General features: G+C 46.0%; 1 protein-coding gene across 3 annotated transcripts in view; it reads left to right on the top strand.

The window, feature by feature from the left end:
- CNKSR1 (connector enhancer of kinase suppressor of Ras 1) overlaps nucleotides 1–23,724 on the top strand; it is a 344,769-nt gene extending 321,045 nt beyond the window's left edge. For all 3 annotated transcript variants that reach the window (XM_086957647.1, XM_086957646.1, XM_086957648.1), the window contains 2 exons: nucleotides 986–1,167; nucleotides 20,823–23,724. In XM_086957647.1, coding sequence (XP_086813773.1) covers nucleotides 986–1,167; nucleotides 20,823–21,974 — 1,334 coding nt within the window. In that variant the 3' untranslated portion in view covers nucleotides 21,975–23,724. The remainder of the gene's footprint in view (nucleotides 1–985; nucleotides 1,168–20,822) is intronic.
- Nucleotides 23,725–23,982: the final 258 nt, after the last annotated feature.

The following is a 23,982-nucleotide window of genomic DNA, read 5'->3' as shown; positions in this document are numbered from 1 at the left end:
GTTGGTTGCTGCCCTTGGGAGTCCTAAATTAATTGTCTAATGGTTACCACAGGTGGGTCTCGATCATTCATGGACCCAATGTTGCTATTAGATAATGTGTCCAGAAGTCTGGCATGGGAGTGCATGATCACTACATATGCTAGGTCCTGATTGGCTATGTATTCATAACTCATATGGCATCTGACTTTCTATGGTGTTTTAGGGGCCCTTACCACCTGTGTTCATGGGTGTTTATTGCTGCAATCCCCCGTGACCCTTGCAATGTTGCTGCACCTATCTGTGGGATTGATTGAGTTTCCTGCCCAAATGTTTGCCTCCCAACTACACACCCTCCCACCAGTGACCTATCAATCAGCAATCGCGGGCCTTGGTCTCAGGGCCTGCTTGACTACATATTTGCGAAACAAGGTGATTTTGTTAATAAAGATGAGGTTTCATTTACATTGATGCATGCATCCATTTCAATATTAACAAGAGCATTCTCCATATCGAACAGCATAATCGTGAGGAAGGAAACAATGGGGATTTTTTATGAGCCACTGACAAAAGAGAGCCTTAGTGTCCTCTCAGGTGCCTGCTTAGTCTTGCACCTATGGTGTCTGCATCCTTATTTTGTCCAACACCCCTACACTCACCATCTTATAACATGTGGTCCTTGGTCCTCTTCCTGGATCCTTTGGTCCTAGAACCACACTCACACCATTTCTCAGCCTGGCCTCCTTTCCACCATGCTGCACCTCTTTTACATATGCCTCTGGTGTTGCATACTAATGAGTCCTACAGTCTCAGCCTCCTCTCAGTTTCGTTTGTTCTCTGACATTTCTCTGGTGACTTACCCTCTTAGGTATCTGGTTTCCACTTCCTCTTAGGGAGACAGACTTAGTAACCTCTAACTTTCTCTATAGCCTCTGGATCTGCAGTCCACGGCTTCATATTTTCAGCCTCTTCTCAGCTCCCTTCCCTGATGCATTTTGTTGTATTGCAGTTCCACCAGTGGATGACATCGAGGTGCTTTTCCAGTGCTTGAAGCAGGGTGGAGTTTCCCTCATTGGGAAGGAGCGGCTTCTCACCAGGGAGCAGTTACGCCAGTCCTTTATCAAACGCAACAAGGACCCTCAGATAAACGATAGAGCGCATGCGGTGCGAACGCTGAAGAGCACACTCAAGGTAAGCACAACACATACAAACTGACTATACAACATCAAGCAGCATAGGAGCAGAAAGACACACTGCCCCGAGACACATGAGACATAACTGGTAAGGCTGCCTGTGTTTACATATATGCAGTCTGTGCATGTGGACGTAGCCATCCTGGATTATTCGAAGCAGAAAGGAAACTAAGGATAATTGATTATTTACATATGAACTGACTGTGTGTATTTATCACGGACTGACAAGGTGTGTTTGCAGACTGGCTGATAAGGTCAATAACAGCAGTTCCATTGAAAGTGTATAGAACTACCAGAGTGATTTTTGAATCTGTCTCCAGAGGCATGTTTTTTGCGAGCACTTAGCATTGTCAAAGGGGAACCTGCCTAGTCTTTCTTCTGGCGCTGGATGCTGGATACTACAGCTCAAATGTCTACCAAACCACCCTGTGTTTTCTCGACTGCAGTGGTAGCTGCTATGGATCATTCATTGCTTACCTTTTGGAGGTGGTGCAAAGACTGGGACCGAATGCACAGAAAAGCACAGGTTATCACAGCTGTACAAGTCAGTGCTTGCCAAAGAGATTTCTTTTAGACAAAATGGTTTTACATGGGGTTAATAGAGCAGTAAAATGAAAACTGTAGTGAAAACTAGAGGCTTCAGTGTCCAAACAATCTCTTCACAAACTTGGAGAATCAAAATTTCATGTCAAGACCGGAGGCTGGCATTATGCATATGTCTTTTATTGTAAGATCCTTGCAGCACTTTAAAGCAAAACAGAACCAAAAACAAAGATTCCAGAGCTAGGATGTCTCTTTAGCCTATATAACCCTCTTCACTGCAGCTATCATCCTGTTTTATTTGCTGTGGTTAAAGACATGAGAGAGCATATTCAGTATGATATTTCATAATTTGAGTCAGTGCGGTAGTGGTAGAAATATTATAAGGAATTGCAGTTTGTATAAATATTAATATAGCCTTCTAGCCCGCCGAAGCCGGCTATACCAGCGACTCGGGCCTTTAACAAGAGAGCGGGACTTCAATGCCAGTACAGCCTAGCTATGGAGGACTGTAAGTCTATTAGAACATTTCACCACTAGAGGGCAAAATGTTCTAATAAATAAAACAAAGGCCTCCTGGAGCCAGAGGGGATTGAAATCCCCTCTGGCTCCATGCGGCCTCTGACCACAGCAACAGGAATGTTGGAGCTCCGGGCATTTACTAGCCATTAGAAACCCGGAGCACTCCATGAGCACTCCATTGCCTTCTATGGACCTCTCAACATTCCAATGTTCTAATAAGGCATATTTGGTTTCAGATGGTAAGTAATAGGTGTGTAAAAAAATAAACAATTTTATGGGATTCGAAATAGGATTTTATGTTATAGATGTAAGCGGTATTTATTGTATACAGGTTGTGGTTTAATTTTACCTTAGGGGCTCACATGGGGCAACGTTTGCTGCGGGTGGTTGCATGAGACATTCGTTTGATTTGCATACTAGCTCATGTGAACGAGGCGTCACAACGAGGGCCTTGCAGGCTGTCTTCATAGAATCTGAAGACGTAGCATCAGAAAGCATATTTGCTCCCCTGGGGCTTCTGTACTCGTATTTCTGGCATCACCGCACATGTTTATGCGACAGTCTCATGGTAGACCCCATTTTAGTTCAGTAAATACGCAGGCAAACCATCAAATCAGGTGGCGTACTTTGCTTCAGCGATTTTGACAGGGTAATTTGTGTGAGAAGCAACAGTGGAAAACCATTTAAAAAAAAAAAGTTGGCCATTACTTGAAGGGAATCAATAGTATTGGTTTGGTAATTTACAAAACGTATTAAAAAAAATAACAATGAGTGAAATAGATGTGAGTTCAAGAGGAGATGGGGCACATCTTTGAGGAAGATGGTTCGATAGGAGGGCCTCTGTTAAGGAGGTTTTGGAAACAGTATTGAGAAGGAAGAGGAAATTAGTGGATGTGTCAAGGGGTGAGTATTGTTCCATGGATAAGGACAAAGGAGTTAAGGAGAGAAGATTTGGAAAAAGAAATGTGAAGAGAAAAAATGTTGAGCTTAGTGGTAGATTCCTGTCATATGAAAAAGTTAAAACTAGTGCCACAGCATATCGCCATTGTCTAACCCAGGGTGGTGTGGAGTGCAAAAAAAGATGGATTTGGGCCCAGATCTTTGGACTGGGGTGAGTGTTTGACATTGATCCACATTCGGTCCATCACCTGTTGTTTTTGCATATTCCGCCCTAAGTGCGCTGGGGATGCCCAGACGTGGGTCCCAGGCACTCCACACCACTGGAGTCAAGCTAGCCGGGCTGATGAGAGGTGTTACCTCGAAACCGGTCCGGTCCTCGGATGCTTGATTCCGTTCTGGGAAGGACATGGCTTTTGTAGTTCGGACTGGACTGTTCCCATGGGGCACAGGGTCAGAGCTGATTTGCATATCGCCATTGTCTAACCCAGGGTGGTGTGGAGTGCAAAAAAACGATGGATTTGGGCCCAGATCTTTGGACTGGGGTGAGTGTGTGACATTGATCCACATTCGGTCCATCACCTGTTGTTTTTGCACAGTAGAAGGGGGTGCCCAAGATTGTATCCAGAGAGGCTCAAAGGAGAAGCAGGTTTTTCCTGAAGATGTGTATAGCCATGACCGTGGGAATGATTATTACGAGTTCATCCTGGATGACTGTCAATGATGGCTGGAATAAGAGTGAGAAAGAAAGAAAAGTAAGAGGAATTGTAAATGGACACAGAGGGGGAGGATATATTTAATCCAGAGATGATTAGACATCCCAGGAGTGCCGATTGGTGGCCGCTTCCTCATGTAGCGAATTTCATTAAGCTATGGGTGAAAAGGCTGTTAGAGAAGGAAGCTAAGGTAGTCATGAGGGCAAAGTTCTCTTGCCCAGTGGTTGGAGACCAAGCTTGCGCAACTCCTGATTTAGATCCTGACCTCATCAGTTTTTCTTTTTAGATGGGAGGTGACCCCAGAAATTAACTTGAAAGGGCATTTAACAGTGCCAAGGTAGGTTACTGGATATTATGGGGCCTGGACATGGCAGAGAAAGCAAGAGTAAAATTGGTATAGATGGATCATGATTATTTCAAGATTGGTCTCAAAGGACAGTTTATTTGCTGGATAACGCTAATGTGGCTTTGATGGAAGAAAGGCATCAGGTAATATTAATAAGAATTGGCCCTACATCGGGGGATTTTGCAAAGAAAGAACCTACGGAAGACTCAAACTGGTATTTATTTGGAGAAGGTTTACTGACTGGAAGGGGCAAGTGATTTTCCACCTTCACCAGCCTGGGTAAGGCGCAATACTCCCTGAGAAGTGTTTGTGGAGTGTACGTTTGATTGGGCTGGGGCAAGGGGACATTTCCCTGGTTGATCATTCAAAAGGTCCCACTACCAACCACAAGGATGTGCAGCCTTTAGAGTATTTCAATCTGCAGCAGGGTTCTATCTTTGAAGATTATGAACAGGCAGAGTGTGCCAGCCCAGAAGAAAGGCGCAATTCACACAAGGGTTTCAAGGTAGGTATGAGGAAACATTTTGGTTTTCCCCCAGGAAAGGTTACATTTTTATGTGAGCAATTGGAAGATGTTAGCAAGGGATTTATGGGTATTAATCACGGTTCCGGGTTATGCAATAGACTTCAGGGTAGTTCAGTACAGTTGAAGACTGATGGCTTTCCAGGAAGACCTTCAGGTTTTGGGGATGATGGAAGTGCAAGAAATGTTAAAGTATCTATAGAGAAAGTACTGGAAGTGGAACAAAGTTGTATAAGTACAATATTTTTGGTCAAAAATGAGGACAAGCCTGTCAGCCTGTGAAAAATCTGAAGGAGCTAAATAGGTATTTAGTTTAGACATTTCAAGATGGAACACATCCATCTATTAATAGGCATTTTGCAAAGGAACGATTGGTTACTAAAATTGGATTTAAAAGATGCATAGTTTACATTTGCGTTAGCAGAGGATTATCACAAATTTCTATAATTCAGGTGTTTAGATGCCCTTTATCATTTCACTTGCCTTCCTTTTGGGCTGGTATCACCACCTTGAAGTTTAACGAAGGTGATAAGACCAGTAGCGGCATATGTCAGAGATAGAGGAATATGGATGATAATGTATATGGACGATTTCTTTTTTTTTTGTTAAATCTTTTTATTAAAGGTTGTTTAGTCATACAGCATTCAGGCAAAGTAGAACTGCATTTAGTATGTGGCAACATGTTACAATGGTAGCATAGTTTGCATGAATCTGAGCCAGTATTGATTCTCGTGCGTATTAATCATCTCACTTCCCCACAGTCCTACCAGTGCCACCCCTGTTAATTTCACTTGTGGGGGAGACGCACATGTCACTTATGTGTATCCATTTCTCCCATATTTGGACCCATTTCTCCAGACATCCATTACTTTTATAAACCTCTGTATCTGGTATCATACAGTCAGTTAAATACACTTTATTCGATTTATGAAAATCATGAAAGGTATAAAAACATTTTTGATTACACGTATAAAGTTATTTGAAACATATTCATTTTCAGTATATAAGATACAATAGATCAGAAGAGTAAAAACACATAAATAAATAACATGATAAAAATTCATTGTGTCACAGACCGTGGGGCATTATGCAATTTAATCCTCAAGGCCGCCACTAAAAAATTAGCCACGCAAAATGTGGTGCGAATGCTACTCAAAGACTGAAGGAAAACCAATGCCGTTCTCACTTGCGTAAAGCCGGCTTCCTTCAAAATAGGCCGCAAGTATTTTTTTCTAATGTCGGAGAAGAGCCTACAAAGTGCATTGTGTCTTGGGTTGAAAATTGATCACAAGTGCAAGGGGTTGCTAGATCTGGTTTAACCCATGTTCGGTGATTACCCAAATAAAAATGGATCGAATTAAAGCTTAACTTTACCAATAAAAACCTATGAAATGGCTTAGTGACAGTTATAAGGTAATGCTTAAGTGAGTTTGAACCTAAGAGCATATAGTGGGATCGCACAGTGGGTTTCAACAGTTCCCTATCCTCTCTAGCTAGTCTGGCCCTTTCCATAAACAGTTTTTTGACCAAATTCACATCCGCCTTCCTGATACAGGATGGTGACAAGAAGAGATCCGGGCGTCCCAGATGTTCAAAATATTTTCTCAGGTACTCCAACCAGGGCACTTTATGGGAATTATCTAAGGACATTACATCAGCTAGAATCGTGTGGTTGAGGGTTAGTTCCTTATTAAGCCAGATCTTAAGCCAGAATGTTAAAGGCGCCAGGTTGAGCCTGTCGGTGACATAATCCAGGCCCATCTCCGCGTGCGTAGAAAAAGTCGGAGTCGGCTGGGGCACGGACAACACGGAACGCAGGAACATCTATCCATATATCTTTCCCACCCACCTAGGTTTGGTATATCTCTAGCCCCACTTCTGGGCCATGTTTAGTTTGGCACTGATCGCTCCCAAAGCAACCCAAGATTGGTCTGTACGGGTCATCTGGATGATTTTTTGATGTCTCAAAGTCCGGAAGAGTTGAGAGAGCAACTACATTTGGTAATATTTCTGTTGTGAGTGTCTGGATGTTTTGGTCAACAGAGAAGTTGGTGTAAGAACCAAGTCAGATCTTGGAATTCTTAGGTTTCCGGAGATTATGGTGGTGAAGATAAAGACAGAAATGAGGGGTATTAAAAAAAGACAGTATATAAGCATGAGAGCATTGGCAAGAGTAATGGGATTGTTCTCCATCTCAATACAGGCATTTTTCCAGGTAGGTTGCATTACAGGTCCTTGCATAAATTAAAGGCAGAAGGATTGAGGAAAGGTTTGTGGTGCGGAGATTGCACGCATCCCTTCGAGGAAGTACCAGAGGAATTGAAATGGTGGTTAGACAATCTGGATGCTTGGAATGGCTGTGTGATTTTTGTAATCTGCTCAGATTATGTGTCGGAGAGAGGCGTGAGCATTTTTGGTTGGGGGTCTTGTCTGGGCCAACAGGAGACCGGGAGCTGGTAGTCTTGGCAAGAGAGTTTAGAACACATAAATGGGTTGAAAATGAGAGCAGGACTTTTTATGTTAGCGTTTTGGATAGGAAACATTGTTTGTTTTGTTAAGCAGTACGGTATATAAACTGATTAGGGGGAAGCAGGTCAAGGAATCTGACTCCGATTGTGAGGCGAATTTGCAGTTTTTTCTAGAACCGAAGATAGGGTTACAGGCAGAGTATTTTTCAGGGCTGGACAATACAATGGCAGATTGGAATTTAAGATATCTCAGGGAGTACAGCGATTGGAAGTTGAATGTACAGATATTCCAGTGAATAGATCAAATATGGGGTTCCCTAGTGTTGTATTTGTTTGTGTCATTACAGACTGATCAGTTAGACTGCTACGACGGTTGGAGGCCGGATCCACAAGCAGAGGTGGTGGATGTATTTCAACAGGATTGGAAGGTAGTTCCGGGATATGCATTTCCCCCATTTGCAATGATTCAGAGGGTACTGTTGAAGGTCAGGTAGCCGAGATGTCCGATAGTTCAGAGAGCCATAGAGAGAGAGTTGCATCCTTTAGTTGTAGAAGGGGGTTTTGAGCCTTCTTGTTTGGAAGATTTCAGGGGAGGAAACCAATTCGAAGGGCTTTCACAACAGGCTTAGGAGTTGCTCAGAGAATCTTGGGCTCCAGCCACAAGGAAGAGATATGTCGGCGCATGGAAGAAATGGGTGCCTGGAGAGGGATTTGGATCCCATGGGGACATCTGCCATAGAGCTTTCACATTTTTTTGTCTTTATTGTTTGAGAGAGGTTTGAGTAATAGGACTACAAATTGTTACAGGTCTACTGCAGCTGTGGGTTATGGTCTTGTAGGAGGTTGTTCTACAGGTAGAGGTCCTTTAATTTGTAGAGTCATGAAAAGGATTGAGATACAGAGACTGCTGACGTCTAGGTACACTTATCTGTGCGAGGTCAATTTGCTTTTGAATTTATTTGAAGGATGGACGGCAAATAAGTATTTAACTTTACGACAGTTGTCTGGTAAGATGGCAACTTTGTTGTGCTTCATCCCTTTCAGAAGAGTTTCAGATCTAAGAGCTTTGGAGGTACGTAATAGGTTGTATTATCTGGATGAAGTGGTTTTTCAGATTGAGGCATGAGGACAATGAAAATCCATCGGAAACTTTGTGTGGTAAGATCTTTGAAGAAGCATAACAGCAGAATGATGAGTACAGAAGAGGTGGGGTAAGTCACCTGTTGATTTCTTATGGTATTGCTTATAATCCTGTAAGCTGTGCAACAATAGCTCATTGTGTGAGGTACTGTATGCTTAAGCAGGTGTTGATATGCAGAGGTTTGGTGCACATTCTGTAAGGGGAGCTATGGCAAGCAAGGTTTTTGCGTCAAGTGGTCATTTGGAAGAGATTTTGAGGGTAGCTGACTGGTCTAACACTGATGTGTTTGCAAGGTTTTATTTGAAGCCTATCGAACATCTCATCTGTTGTGTTGTCACAGCTTTAAACATGCACAATGCCAGCCTCCGGTAGTGACATAAAATGTAGATTCTCCCAGTTTGTGAAGAGAATCTGGATTTCATTAAAGACATGGAGGCTGGCAGTATCCATCACTCAATCCCAGGAAGAGTAAATGTTGAGGAGGGAGAGCGTACATGGTGTAATACAAAAAGAATCTGAAACATGTTAAGAATAATATTTGAAAGAACAATGTATATTGGCCATATCTTTATTTACTTTTCAGTTGCGCAATAAGGAAAAAGAAGTTTGGTCAATGGTTTTGATCGTAAGTTTTCAAAGCGGTTCAGGTTATGGGAATGGAGCCACTGAAAAAGAGGAGGATGGCTGCTGTAAAGAGGGTTATATACACTACAAAGGTGTTCTAAAATGTTTGTGTTTGGTTCTGTTTTACTTTAAAGTGCTTCACGGAGCTGGCAATTAAAGACATGCATAATGCCAGCCTCCGTGTCTTTAATGAAATCCAGATTATCTCTTCACAAACTTGGAGAATCGAAACTGATTTTAACAGAGCATAATATTGTCAAATCTGTGACTATCACCTACGAATGAATGGGCTATGTTGATGTAAGGGCTGTTTTAATGATTCATCAGTAGCCCTCGAACCCTGACATCTGTGTAGATCTCATTCTTCTGGTCTTCAGCTGAGACATTACTACTGTTTAGTCCTGCATGCCAGTGGGCCAGAACTATTATGGGTGTAATAATATTTCGCACTTTAGTAGAAGAGATCAATTGTTTTGGGGGTTTTGGGCGAACCTTGACCTGTTCTCAGGCCAGGTCCACTCCACCACCGCGCCAGCGTTCCCTGCTGGTGCTCTGCCTGCTGCCCTCGCCGCTGCTGCTGTTGGAGGTTCGAGGCCCTCCTCCACACGCAGGCTCCCGCCTGCGCCTCATCCCTGGTGGCCCAGTGGTGGGCGGTAAGTATCAAGTCTGACCTCTTCCTCTGTCCGTCTCTCTCTTCCAATTTCCTTCCTCCTGCCTGTCTACTGCCCTCAATTGTATTCTGCCTTTAGCCTCTGCTCGAGTTATTTTTCATAAGCCTTTCTGCCTTTAGCCTGCCTGTTTTTCCTCTTAACTGTATTCTGCCTTTACCTCTGCTCGTTTTATTTTTCATAAGCCTTTATGCCTTTAGCCTGCCTGTTTTTCCTCTCAATCTGTTGTTCACTGCTGTTGTTTTTTTGTTTTTTTTGGTGCCCTTCTCCGCCCGCCCTCCCCCGCTCTCCTTTCCCACCGCTGCCTTCCCTGCGGCCCCGCCCCCATCCTCTTCCATTCGCCACCCGCCTCCCAGCTGCTGCTCCTCCCTCCCTCCACCCTTCTTAATGCATGCCGCTGCACAGGCCGCGCAGCGGGCGCGCCACTGGCGCGCCGGAGGCATGCCAAAGGCAAGCCCATCTGCGCCCGTCCGCGCCTGGACCGCTCCCAGCGCCAGGACCCCTGGCCCCCGACGATGTAAGCCCACACGACGGACTTTTGACGCCGCCACCCTCAACGCACTCAAACCCGGCCGGAACCCCGCCTGCTACCGAGCCACCCCGAAACGCACCCACGGACCCTTCACCTGCCAAGCCTGCAATTTCACCTGCACCGCACCTGAAAGGCCAGGCACCAGCAACAACCACCTCAAGTGCATCATGCTCAACACCCGCTCCATCCACAGACACGCCGTCGAACTCTGGAACCTGCTCGACACAACATCACCAGACGTCGCCTTCCTCACGGAAACCTGGATGAACGCCTCCTCTGCCCCCGACATCGCCATAGCCATCCCGGACCGATACAAGATCACCCGGAGGGATCTCGTCAACCAGACCGGAGGAGGCATCGCCATCGTCCACAGGAACACCATCCGCATCACGACCAACTCAGACAACACCCTCATTGCCGCCGAGCCCCTCCACTTCCAGATACACATTGACCCCAAGACTACACTCAGAGGCACTCTCATCTACAGACACCCGGGACCACGCACACAATTCAGCGAAGCCATCGCAGACTTCATCAACCCGCACGCCCTCACCTCCTCTGACTACATCCTCCTAGGGGACCTCAACTTCCACTTAGAAAACAACAATGACAGCAACACCACCACCCTGCTGGACAACCTCGCCAACCTCGGACTCAAGCAACTGGTGAACATCCCCACACACTACGCCGGCCACACGCTTGACCCCTTCTTCTCCTCCATCAAGCACATCTCCTTCAGCCACTCCACCGGACTTCATTGGACTGATCACAGCTGCGTCCACTTAAACTTCTGGAGAACCACGACCCACCACCACCCACAACAGGCTCCCCGCAGGAGCTGGAACAAGATCACCGCCGACCAGCTCACCACCTCCCTCAGCGAGAACCCTCCCGCCAGCGCAACGGACCCCAGCGAAGAGGCCCGCAACTTCACACAGTGGCTCACCAACTGCGCCGACGACCTCGCACCTCTGAAGAACCCACCCAGCAGACCCGGCAGCAAGAAAGCCTTGTGGTTCACCAACGAACTCAAAACATCCAAGAAAAACTGCCGCACCCTCGAAAGCCTGGCGCCACGACCAGACTACAGAAAACATGAAAGCCCTCAAGAAAACCCCCCGCATACACCACCAGCTGATCCGCACCACCAAAAGAACAACATTCAAAGAACGACTGGACAACAACACCCACAACAGCAAGGAACTCTTAAGCATCGTCAAAAAGCTCTCCAACCCCAGCGCCGGAAACAATGACATCACACCCTCGCAAGACCTCTGCGACTCATTCGCCTCATTCTTCCACCGCAAGATCGCTGACATACACAACAGCTTCGGCGCACACCCCACGCACCCAACCACCGAACCAACGCCCCCCCACCACCACCCTCTGCAACTGGACCCCGGTCCACACCGAAGCCACCACCCGCACGATGAACACCAGCCACTCCTGATCCCCTACCGACCCCTGCCCCACCACGTCTTCAACAAGGCCGACTACATCATCGCACCCCAACTCCGGGACATCATCAACATCTCCTTCACCACCGCCACCTTCCCGGAGAGCTGGAAACATGCAGAGTTCAGCGCCCTCCTGAAGAAACTGACAGTGGACCCCACCGACCTCAAGAACTTCCGCCTCATCTCGCTCCTCCCTTTTCCTGCCAAAGTCATCGAGAAGACCGTCAACAAACAGCTCGCCTCCTACCTCGAGCCGAACGGATCCCTCGACCCTTGACAGTCCGGTTTCCGAGCCAACCACAGCACCGAGACCGCCCTCATCGCAGCCACCGACGACCTCAGATCCCTGCTCGACAACGGGGAAACAGCTGCCCTCATCCTCCTGGACCTCTCTGCAGCGTTCGACACAGTTTGCCACTGCACACTAATACAGCGCCTCAGCAACACCGGAATCCAAGAGAATGCACTGGAGTGGATTATCTCGTTCCTCGCCGGAAGAACCCAGAGAGTCCGCCTCCCCCGTTCCAATCCGCAGCCACCGAAGTCATCTGCAGCGTAGCTCAAGGCTCCTCACTCAGCCCCACCCTCTTCAACGTCTACATGAGCCCCCTCGCGGCCATCGCACGCCAACACAACCTTAACATCATGTCCTACACCGACGACACCCAGCTGATCCTCTCCCTCACCAACGACCCCACCACCGCCAGAGCCAACCTCCACGAAGGAATGAAAGACGTCGCCGAGTGGATGAAGAACAGCCGCTTGAAACTGAACTCAGACAAGACGGAAGCCCTCATCCTGGGATCATCCCCCTCCGCCTGAGACGACTCCTGGTGGCACCCTGCCCTGGGCACCACCCTCAACCCAACGGACCACGCACGTAACCTGGGCTTCATCCTGGACTCCTCCCTCTCGATGACCAAACAAGTAAACGCCGTCTCGTCAACCTGTTTCAACACCCTGCCCATGCTCCAAAATATCTTTCGATGGATCCCCACCGAAACCAGGAAGATGGTCACCCAGGCACTAGTCACCAGCCGACTGGACTACGGGAACACCCTCTACACGGGAACCACAGCCAAGCTACAGAAAAGACTCCAGCGCATACAGAACGCCTCCGCGCGACTCGTCCTGGACATCCCCCGCCACAACCATATCTCCGCCCACCTCAGAGACCTGCAGTGGCTCCCCGTCAGCAAGAGGATCACGTTCAGACTCCTCACTCACGCACACAAGGCTCTCCACGACCTGGGCCCCAAGTACCTCAACAACCGCCTCACTTTCTACACGCCCACCCGCCAGCTGCGATCGACCAGCCTCGCCCTCACCACCGTACCACGCATTCGCAGAGCCACTGCCGGAGGAAGATCCTTCTCCTACCTGGCGGCCAAGACATGGAACTCCCTCCCCATCCACCTACGGCTGACCCAGGACCATCTCTCCTTCAGGAAGCAACTCAAGACCTGGCTTTTCGAGCAGTAACGGACCCCTCCCCTTCAGCGCCTTGAGACCCTAGCGTTTGAGTAGCGCGCTATATAAATTGATTGATTGATTGATTGATCGATCAAGAAAATGACATTTTTGCAATAAAAATAAATTACTTGCGGTTTTGTTATTCACCAATACCCTGTTACCCACCTTAGCACTCTGACAAAATATTGCTCTGGTCCGTAAAGTGGCCTTAAGCTAGTGTTTGTGCATCATCTATGCTAGTTGTGGCAGAGTGTCCCTACATTTTTGGGGTGGGGATGGGTGCTGCTGGTCTATGGTTGGTTGTCAAAGGGATTCTGCTCTGTTTCAAGGTAGAGGTCCTGGGTGGAGATGAATAGTAGTGTTGTCTGTACAGTGTAAGGTTTTCCAAGAGGCAGGGCCACTACACAAGCCTGCTCAGCTTCACTTATCATTTTGCCTTAGTAGCACAGCTGGTCCTCATTCGTCTGCTCCATGTGCTCTATAGTGAAGAAACGCTGGTCTGTATTGGTCTGCTTTTAGACTCCACCCCCCCCTTTCCCCATACCTTTTTGCCTTTCCGTTCCCCAGTCTCCTTGTCACATTCTCCTTTTCCTACTTCTCCTGTCCTTTGTCTTCCCTCACTTTTGTTATATTATAGTACCTTTTCATAGTGCATGTGTACTTGCAAACATTTTGTGGTGCTTCGGTGAGATTAAAAGGCATCCAGAACAGAGACTTAATAAACTGCTGTGAAAGGCAGGTCTTCAAGGACTTGTGTAAACTGGACAGTTGGACAACAGAATGAACCCTGACTGTAAGGAATGTCCAGACAGTGAGTGCAAGAAAATAATTTCATGCACGCTTTAATTAGAACATTTTCAACAGGCGAAGAAAGAAAGATCTAAGGGATCCTGAAGGGGTGTAGGTTTGAATCTGGCTCTCAATGAAAGAGCAAGCATTAACATATTTGTGTGCAGTATGTAGGATCTTAAATGCCATATTTAATGAAAAAACAGTACGCCAAGAAAGGTTTGTCTTCAGGAGAGAACTTCATTTGTTTATCCAGTGGCTGTCCATCCACACTCTGACATACTTTAAGGAAAGATAAATACACTTGTCTGACTGATAGTTTCTGCCTCACTGAATAATCAGCTCAGTCTCATTGCCATACATATAGAAGCATATGTTGTGGCGGCATAAAAGTTCATCCAGAAGTTCATCAACATACAATAAGGAGCAGGGAGGAGACAAGGTGGATACCTGAGGAACCCCAAACTCAAGCTACAGACCACACAGGAGAAAAGGTGGGCATGAACTATTGAATCCAGATAATAGAAACACATTGAACCACCTCAGGAAGTGGCAAGAGAGCCTGATGTTCTGTAGATGATCCATCATAATGGGAGTGGTCGACCGTGACGAAAGCAGCAGACCGAACTTGTGTAACTCAAGATATCACTGTAGTCCGCCTCCACCCTTAAATTACCTTGGGTAGCCAGAGAGCAGCGTCCATGCAGTGTGACAGAAGCATGTTTTGTCCTAGCTCATGTTGGTATCCCCATTCTCTGCCCACCTCTCTCATTAAGTGGCTGTTCCATAGCGGCATTTCCTTCATTAGAGTTCAACTCTGAAATTTTATGGTATCTGGTGGCTTCCTCCCATGTTTTCAGTGATGATTGTGGTGGAGGAAAGGCATTGTGTTTCTTTATTAATACAGGCCATGGGTAACCTCTCAGCTCCATCGCTTTTCTATAAATTCTTAAAGGAGGCTTATTCAACGATCTAAAACACTCTCATTTATCACCACTACGTGAGCAGCCCAATAGTATTTCTGAATATCAGGCAGGGCGATTCCACCCTCATATACCCCTTAAATAACTTTGCGAATGCTAGTCACATTGGCCTCCCTTTTCGCAGGAGCAACCACAGATCAGCCTCTACCTTCCTAAAGAAAACTTCTGCGAAACAATACTGTGTGTTTTGAAAAATATATGAATTTGGCAGCACAATCCTCTTCTATATTGCTGCCCATCTGAAAAGGGAAAACGGCAGTGTGCACCTGTGTTTCACATCCTCCCTTAATTTATGAAAAACTGTATAGATGTTACTTTTGAAAAACCCATCCTTATCCCATGTAATATAAATGCCCAACTACTGGAAGGAATCTAAAAACTGATAATTGGGCGCCAAAATGCTCTGGCTGGTGGCCAATAGTATATGGGGTACAATACCTACCCCTCCCGCCCTCCCATTACTGTGATACCCCAGTATCTTCCAAGTAATGTGAATATCTGGAGCAGGCAGCCAATTTTTACCTACAGCTCCACTATGTGCAGAAGGATTTCACCTGTGTACATTGAAATCCACTCATCCCACGTGTTTTCCCACTGTATACCTCTCACCCAACTTACCCAGCCAACACCAACCCCAGAGCAAATAACATTTGAGGTTACGGACATCCCTGCCATGATCCTCTGCGCAATATAAATAGATCCAACCTTGGTCCCATTCACCTTCACTCTGGCCATTGGCTCAGTAGAGAGCAGTTTCAACCATGCTTCATATTGTGGAACACATCCAAACTGAGCCAGCACTCTAAACATATATGGCCACTACAGGCTAACGAATGCCTTTGTGGCATAGTGACAACACAGCAGTTGGCTCCTGCACATCGCTTGCATATGTCAAGGCAACCAAAGGGAAGCCTCAGCATAAGTTGGGTACTGCTGTTGGGCATAAATCCAGATTGATCCAATGTACTAATGTTTTAATCACCCTTCTTAGTCGAGAGGCCAGCTTCTTTGCAAGAATTTTGTTTCATCATTTAATAGTGAAACAGGCCTGTGTGACTCTGATCTGTCAGGAGCATTCCTTTTTTGTTGATTGTAACTATTGTTGCCAATTGGGGATCATAGGGCAAATTCCCATCAGACCTGGCCCTTTCAAACATATATCTTGGAGATGGGTAGTCAATTTACTTGCCATGCATTTATAGACCTATGCTGCCAGACTGTTCGGCCCGGATCTTCCCAGCCTCAAGCTCTTTTACCACCTCCCAGATTTCCTTTTCAGTAATTGCAACCTCTTGCTCATTCCTTTTGTCACTATGCAGACTGGGTAAATTATTATCCTTGAAAAAGGCTTGGGGTTCATTGTCCTGTGCCCTGACCTTCATCTGATAGAGGTACCTGTAGTACTCCGCAAATACCGCCTCTATATTAGCATGTCCTTGGGTTCATAGTTAAGAGTGTCAGAAGGCATACAAATCCAGCTATTGCCTGATCCTTTTTCTATAGCCAAGCCAGTAGCCTTCCCTCCTTACTCCGGAAGTCCTAAATCTATGGACAGAATGTGATTTCAGGTTTCATTTGTGGCCTCTGTGATCATCCTTCACTGAGATGTGCTAAGCTTCCAGCCTCAGAATAGCCCTCTCTCTCTGGTGGGCCTTCTCCTTTCTGGCTTTGTTCTTGTTGTCAGTCAGTGACAATGCTTGTCCCCTAATGACTGTCTTAAAGGCCTTCCACAGTGTCACCTGGGATTTTATCTCAGCTTGTATTTTCTATGAAGTATTGTTCTGGTTCCTCTCTCAATTTCAGCACGAGCTGTTTATCTTTTAGTACCCATGTGGCTAGTCTCCACCTGCCCCATCTTGTATCTCACCTCCCATCCTCTGAAGTGTACCCAGAATGTTGAGTGATCTTAAGTGGTCTTAATCTTATCTTAAAGGAAGACACTTGCATGCACACTTACATACTCCAAGATCTTGCGTCATTGTAATGCTGGAGTGGTAGGTAGGAGGGTTCAGTAAGATCTTTTTTGTTTATTCAAGAGATGACTTCTAAGTTGTTCTATCAAACCGGTAAATTGCAATGCAAAAAAAGTATACCTCATCTACCTTAGTCCTAGCTAAGCCCCATTTGTTTAATTTTTTTCTGCTCTCCCTTTAGCCTTGCCCATCGCAGTTTCTCCTTCTCATCTTCTCCTTTCCCTTTTTTCTCGTAGGACCCCTTTGACTTCTCTGTCCATCTTCTCCTGTACACCTTTTAGTTTTTCCCTTCCCTTCCTCTCTTGCCTCCTATGTTTTTAATTCTCCTTTTCTATACCTTCTCTTTTCTCCTCTTCCATTTGTCCTCTTCTTCTTATCCTCATCTTTTATTCCTTTTCCTGTACCTTCTCTTTTCTCCTCTTCCATTTGTCCTCTTCTTCTTATCCTCATCTTTTATTCCTTTTCCTGTTTTCTTTCTTCTTGTTCTTTTCTTCCTTTGTCCCTCTCCTCAAACTGACTGCTTTTATCACCTATTTCTATCAGTCAAGGTATCAAAGTAACATTAAACAGCATCTAGGTCACGGCTTTGTTCATTAAGACTTCTTGGAGACTTTCGTTTCCCAAGGCATCCCCAATGACTCCTTAATCCTGAAAACTGCACCCCACCACACATAACAAGCACACACCTAGGACCAAGGCTGTTAATCACAAATGATTGGCTCCCACCCGTTGAGGCAAACGCCTCCAAATGCACTATAATTGGAAACCACTACAGTCTTAACCACTGGGGCAGGTTCTTGCCTTGACTTTCCACTCAGAAAAACGTCCCTACAAAGGCGACAAGGATTAGGATGCTTAGTAATGTGAAATGCTGGTAATTTGAATTTTTGGCACAAAATAAACCCTGAGTGAACCAATAAACCTAGCCTGCATTCTCTGAACACGTTATCTTGGTGCCTATTCCATGTGGTCACACAGAGGAGGCCAATATCATAGGTATTCAGAAGAACACATGTGGCAAAGACATCCTAAGTGTAGGAAAGTTGGTTTCTGTTGCAGTACCCCTCCCTACCCCCCCCCCCTCCACACACACACTTTTTGCCAGACTACTGATACACTTTTACTTTGTGCCCTGGGTCCCTGCCAATCTGGTTTCCTGGGCCTGTGTTCTTTCCCCAAAACTAACCCAATTGCATCTCTGGCCACAGGTCATCCCCTGGTAAATGGTACCACAGGAAGCCAGGGTACTTTGACCAGGGAAGACGCCTAAGGGCTGCAGCACTTATTGTGCCACCCTTAGAGTCCCTGTCTGTACCTTTACACACACACACACACACTGCCTTTCCAGGCTGCGTGTTTTGGTGCAGAACAAAGTGAAGAGTCTACAACCCTGTGTGCCATGCCTACAACCCACTGCCCTGGCATAGATCAGTACCCTCTCTAGCTGGGTGCCCTGTACCAGTGGTGAGGGTACAGGTGCATGAGCCCTGTACCCCTACAGTGTCTAAGTATATTCTTAGATATTGTAAGTGCAGTGCTGCCATTAAGAATATATGGTGCTGGGAGCTTGTCATTACGAACTCCACAGCACCATAATGGCTACACTGAAAACTGAGAAGTTTGGTATCAAACTTCTCAGCACATTAAACCCACACAGATGCCAGTGTGGAATTTAATGAAAAATGCACACACAGGGCATCTTAGAGAGGCCCCCTGAAAAACGACCAGTCTCTGGTGGGTTTCCTGACTGGTACACACCAGCCTGCCACCACGAGACATGTTTATGGACCCTTAGGGTGGGAGCCTTTGCTCCCTGAGCCTAGAAACAAAGCCTTTCCTGGGCAAAGGGATTCACATCTCCCCCATGCCAGGAAGAGCCATCTGTGGCAGGGGAGCTTCAAAGGCCTGGCAGCCTTTGTAATGTGACAGCCAACCTCACCTGTTATCAGGAGCAGGCAACCTTCCGGTCTCTCCTCCTTTTCGACAGGCGGGAAAAAGTAGACCGCACAGAAGGTGTGCCAGCCTCTGCCAACTCCACCCCTCCCAATCAGGATTAGGGATTGTGCTAAATCCCCCATGTGGAGTGAGCACACCAAGGGTGTAGTCGCCTTAAGGTCAGTAGCGCATTGGCTACTGACCTCGAGACCCTAAATACAGTATTTGGGGGGCAGCCCTGAACCAAGAAAGCAGATACCCGCAAGCTAAGAAGGAAAAGGATGAAAGAAGACAACCAGCAGAGGAGACTACAGAGAACTGACTTGGCAGCAGCTCTACCTGCCCATCTGTAGTTTCCTGAGATCCTGTGCCAAAAATAGTCTTGTCCTGCAGCCAACGACCTCCAGAAACCCTGGGAGGATTGACTGCCTTCAACAAAGACCAGATCTCCTTGGAACAGCAGCTTTGTTCAGAAGATACACCAAAGAAACACTTCAAGCCTGCTGAGGAAAAAGAAACCGGACGCCTGGAACCACCACTGCACCTGCAACCTGAGTTCGAGTGGCCCACTGGTCCCAGTGAGGTACCCCAGCGTGCCAGAATCCAACTCCACCGTGGGTTGACCACTCCATGACTCCCCGACCTCGCCTGCAGCCTCTGCACAGAGATTCCCACCAATCGAGAGTGGCTCTGTAAGGTAAAATCTGACCTCAAAGGACACCCCTGCATCCAGCCGCCCTGCACCCTGGAGAAAAGAATCCGAGATGCACCTCCGTCCCTGAGCCCTCCAACTTACCTTCCCAGCTGTTGGTTCCTCCCGGAAGTCTTTCTGGACCGAGCCTGCAGATGAAAACCAAAACCGAAAATCCCCATTGAAAACAACAGTGCACCCGACGCCAAAACGGCACCCTGCACCCAGCCGCCCCGGTGCCCCTGCGGGTGCACTTTTTGTGCTCAACCGGATCACCCTTTGCCTTGAGCCTAACCCCAGGAGCTTGGCTTCTACAACCTTGTGGCCTGCTAGTCAGCAGCCACCAACCGAAGGCCCCCTATCCCCCATTAGATAACCTTGGCACTCTGCACCCGGCCGCCCTAGTGCCGTTGAGGGTGTACCAAGAGTGCATCTTTGACCCTGGGGGGCCCATGAATCTACCCCAGAACCTTAACTCGCATTAGCGAATACTTACCCGAAAACCAATAACACTATTTTCCTCCATAGGATAACTTTGACTGTTTTTCATTGAAAGGTTTCGAAGTGTGGTGTTTGAAAACCTAAAGAATTTCTTAACATTTTTACTATTTAACTAAAGCGATTTCACTTACTTGTTTACAGGAAATGTGACAGAGTAGTATCCAGGTATACTACTCTGAGTAAGAAAAGTAAACTAAAAAGTAATTTACCTGGTATTTTACTGAAAAGCCCGGTACTGTCTTTACAAAGTATTGCATTTCTCTGCAACCATCCTGTAAGTCAAAACAAAGTGCATATACAATTACAAATCAAACTGTTTTGCAAACTGCATTACTAATGCAAAGTATGTATTGCTTACCTGTGCCAGGCTTGCTTGATTCTAGAAAATAAAATAACTAAAAGAAAATGTTCATACAAAAACAATTGGTTTGAAGTTCAGTCTTTGAGTGTATGAAATCATTTGCTGATTGAGTGGGTACTACAAATGCTCAACACTGTCCTCTGATACTGCCTTACTGCTCGACCACACTACTACAAATAGAGAGTGAGGTGCTATCTAACTTTACCTCTGCCTACCTTTGGGGTTCCACTGGACTCTTTGCAGACTATACCTCACTTTGGTATAGAGCCAGCTTCCGACACTGAGTGTCTCATTCTCACTGTACGCTAGCATCTGAGATTGTCTGCAGTCTGTCACTTGCCACCGATTGTTTTAACCAACACAGATATTTACAATTCTGAATGTGGGCATTTAAACTTGCAGATTGGTAGATTTAGATGAGGATAAAGATGGGCTGGTTGGCATGTATGCTGATCAACACTCTGTCTATCTTGCTTCTAATATGATATTGTCTTTTATATTGTTTTGTTTTAGGCTAAAGAGTCTGAGTTGCAAGTCCTGGAGCAGGTCCTGAATAACCCAGCACTGACATCTGAAACGTTCAAAAGCTGGAAGAAGGACCACGAGGAGATGTACAGAGAGCTGCAGAGCCTCTGGGTACAGAAACCAGTCGAAAAGCAGGAGTCCAGCAACCCTTCAAAAGCTCCAGAGAAAGAGAAACCTCCAGTGATGGAGAGCAAAAAAGGAGTACCTGAAAGAAGCGATCTACAAGTGGATTACCTAACCAGGGGCGCTGAGGCAGTGGGAAGCGCTGAGGCACCTAAAAGTCCTTTGGGGGTGAAAAAAATTGAGGAAATGTGGACTCCACAGGGTATGTGGAGCCCCTTAGATATGGGGAGTCCTCTTGCCGTGGAGAAATTGATGGGGAGTCTTGAGGATATTAGGGGGTTAAATGAGAGAAGAAGTATGTTTGACACTTGGAGCCTTCAAGAGATGGGTACCCCCCAGGAGACTAGCTTCCATGAGACCGGGAGCCTTCCAGATAGAAAGAGCACCAAGAAAAAGGAGAACTCCCGGGAGAAGGACAGACAAGGCACAATAATCCACCAGAAGGAGGATACCCGGGACCAGGGTAGCTGCTTGGAGAAGGAGTGCACTGTAGAGGATAGCTGCACTCTTGAGCAAGTGGGCAGTCGGGAAGAGGGGGACATGCAGGAGAAGGGGAGCTGCCAGGGCAAAGGGAGCACCCAAGAGAAGGAGGCAACACGGAAGAAGGGGAGTCATAGGGAAAGAGAGGGTACCCGAGGGAAACGGGGATCTTCTCACAAGGGGAGCACCAGAGAGAAGGGCAGCCCCCGGGGCGGAAACACTAATGACGCAGAGGCTTCTCGGGAGAAAAGAAGTCCTGCAAGGAAGAGTGGGAGCTGCAGAGATGCGGGCAGCCCTAAAGATGCTAGGAGACGAAGGGATAGAGAGAAGCCAAGAGAACCGCTATGTGCCATCGAGAGCGGATACCCCAGGGAAGGTGGAAGCCTTCGAGACAATAGAGGGTCTGAAAGGAGAGCGCGCAGGAGCTCAGAGGGGAGCAGGAGTCTCCAGGAGACCAGTAGCACCCAACGCAAGAAAAGCACAGGCTCTGCACAGGATGGCGAGAAGAGAGAGAGGAATGACTATCTGTGCATCTAGGCAACCCTTGGACCCAGGAGAAGATTGTAATCCTGCATAGAGAGCACCTATGGGTGCTGCTGGGAGTGCAGCGAGCAGGGGAGAGTTGGGTAAGCCAATACCTCTACCCATGTATTCAAAAGTGTCCATGAGCTTTTGCTTCGTCAGCTCCACATGAAGCAGCCACAGTTTTTGAGAAGAGGGATATATTTAGAAGTATATTCTGCTAAAAGTCAATACTGCCCCTTGTTTCTCTTTTGAGTGAATTAAATCAATCCTGCTCTCAGGTCCGGTATGCTAGAGAATTGAAAGTGGGCAACCTTCAACAGTACCGCTGAGTTAAGCACCTGTATTAGCACATTATGTATGCACACTTTGCACTGATCAGCCAGTGCCAAAATTTCGAGTACTGACCCAGCGTTTTGCACTTACAAAGGGTAGCACTTGTTGATCAATGTAGAATTGCACTGCATCTGTGCAATTACTTAAACTGGGTCCTGGTGCCTGTGTGAAGTTGACTCGCTTTACCCTGTCGAGGGTGAGGAAAAGATTTTTAAAGATTTTTAAGGAGGTTTTATTTTTATTTTTAATTTTTAATGCCGTATTGAGAGAATATGTAGTACTTTACCAAGGGCATGCACATTTTTCTGCATTTTTTGTATATATTTTACTTTGTCTCCACCATTTCAGTATGTAATTGCTGCTCTGTACTGTATTCTTTTTGACTCGTGTTTGTATATAGGTGGCAGCGGCATGATGACTCCCCTACATACAGTGTTTTTCTTTTTTATTTAAAGTTCCATGAATGGGCACTGGGCTTACACTGGCTTTCAGCATTTGGATTGTGTTCCTCGAAGTTTTGTGATTTGTACGAGTGATATCTATTATAAAGCGGTGGGGATGTGGGATATCGATCAGGAATGTTCTACGTAAGGCCCATGTATAATATCTATGATTATGCACTTTCTTTCATCCATCCTGCCGTTATCGCCTTTTTAAGATACTTATGCATTTATTATTGATGATGCTGACCAGTAAGCTTTGATAGTGGGAATGTAATAACTAGGTTACTCGTCAGGAATGATGTCCACCAGGGATCTTTGTTTGTGATGGTGCAATAACTAGAGTATCCCCTCATGAACCCTTCTACCTAAACCCTTATGTAATATCTGAGATATCCACTAGGTTATGCAGTTGCTATGAGACCTAAACATCCACTTTTGGTGATATGAAGCATGGAGCTTCGGAAGAATTAATACCTGTACTGGGATAGCCATAGGCCTACTCATTGCTTTGTTCCCTTACAGCCAAACCCCACTTCGTCAATGACTCCTTGCAGCCTTTTCCACAACTTGTGGAGACATATGAATATTTGTTGACAAATGCCTATATTTTTATGAAAAACACAACCATCCTTTTATTTACATTGAGATTTAATGCATTATGCAGATGCCTACAATAGAAAGTTTCACAGAGGGAATTTTTGAGGAAAAATGAGTTATTTTTATATGCAGAACATTTCTTATGCTTCTTTGTAGATGATTTTATAATGACTGAAATTTTGTCCATTACAGCATGTAATGCATATGACGGTTATAAAACAGGTTATCTGTCCCATTGTTTTACACTGACATTCTTTATTTAACTAAGTAATCTGTGAATAGCCAGCAGCCCCATTTATAGTATGGTCTGTTATAGTCGGAAATGTGACCTGTTTGCAGCTAAAACGATTTTATGCTGGAAATTAAGATCAATAAAACATTTGCCTCAACTGTTTTTCATCATTTATTTTTTCTTTGGTGACTCCTCAATAGAGCGAATCGTGGTTTTTCGTCTTTCTTTACAATTTTTTTTATCTGATTGCTATCTAATATTTTTGTACTTAATTTCAGTTTTTCTCCAATTCCAGCATCTATAGAAAATTATACGCCACAACTCTGATAAATTTTTATAAATTATGAATATAAATACAGTCTAATGACTGAATTGTTGCAGCACACCTTCTGCCATGTTAATTCCTCATTTCTCC

Source organism: Lissotriton vulgaris, chromosome 2_1, assembly GCF_964263255.1.
Source record: "Lissotriton vulgaris chromosome 2_1, aLisVul1.2, whole genome shotgun sequence".
Lineage (NCBI taxonomy): Eukaryota > Metazoa > Chordata > Amphibia > Caudata > Salamandridae > Lissotriton > Lissotriton vulgaris.
This window is presented reverse-complemented; position numbering and strand designations above follow the sequence as displayed.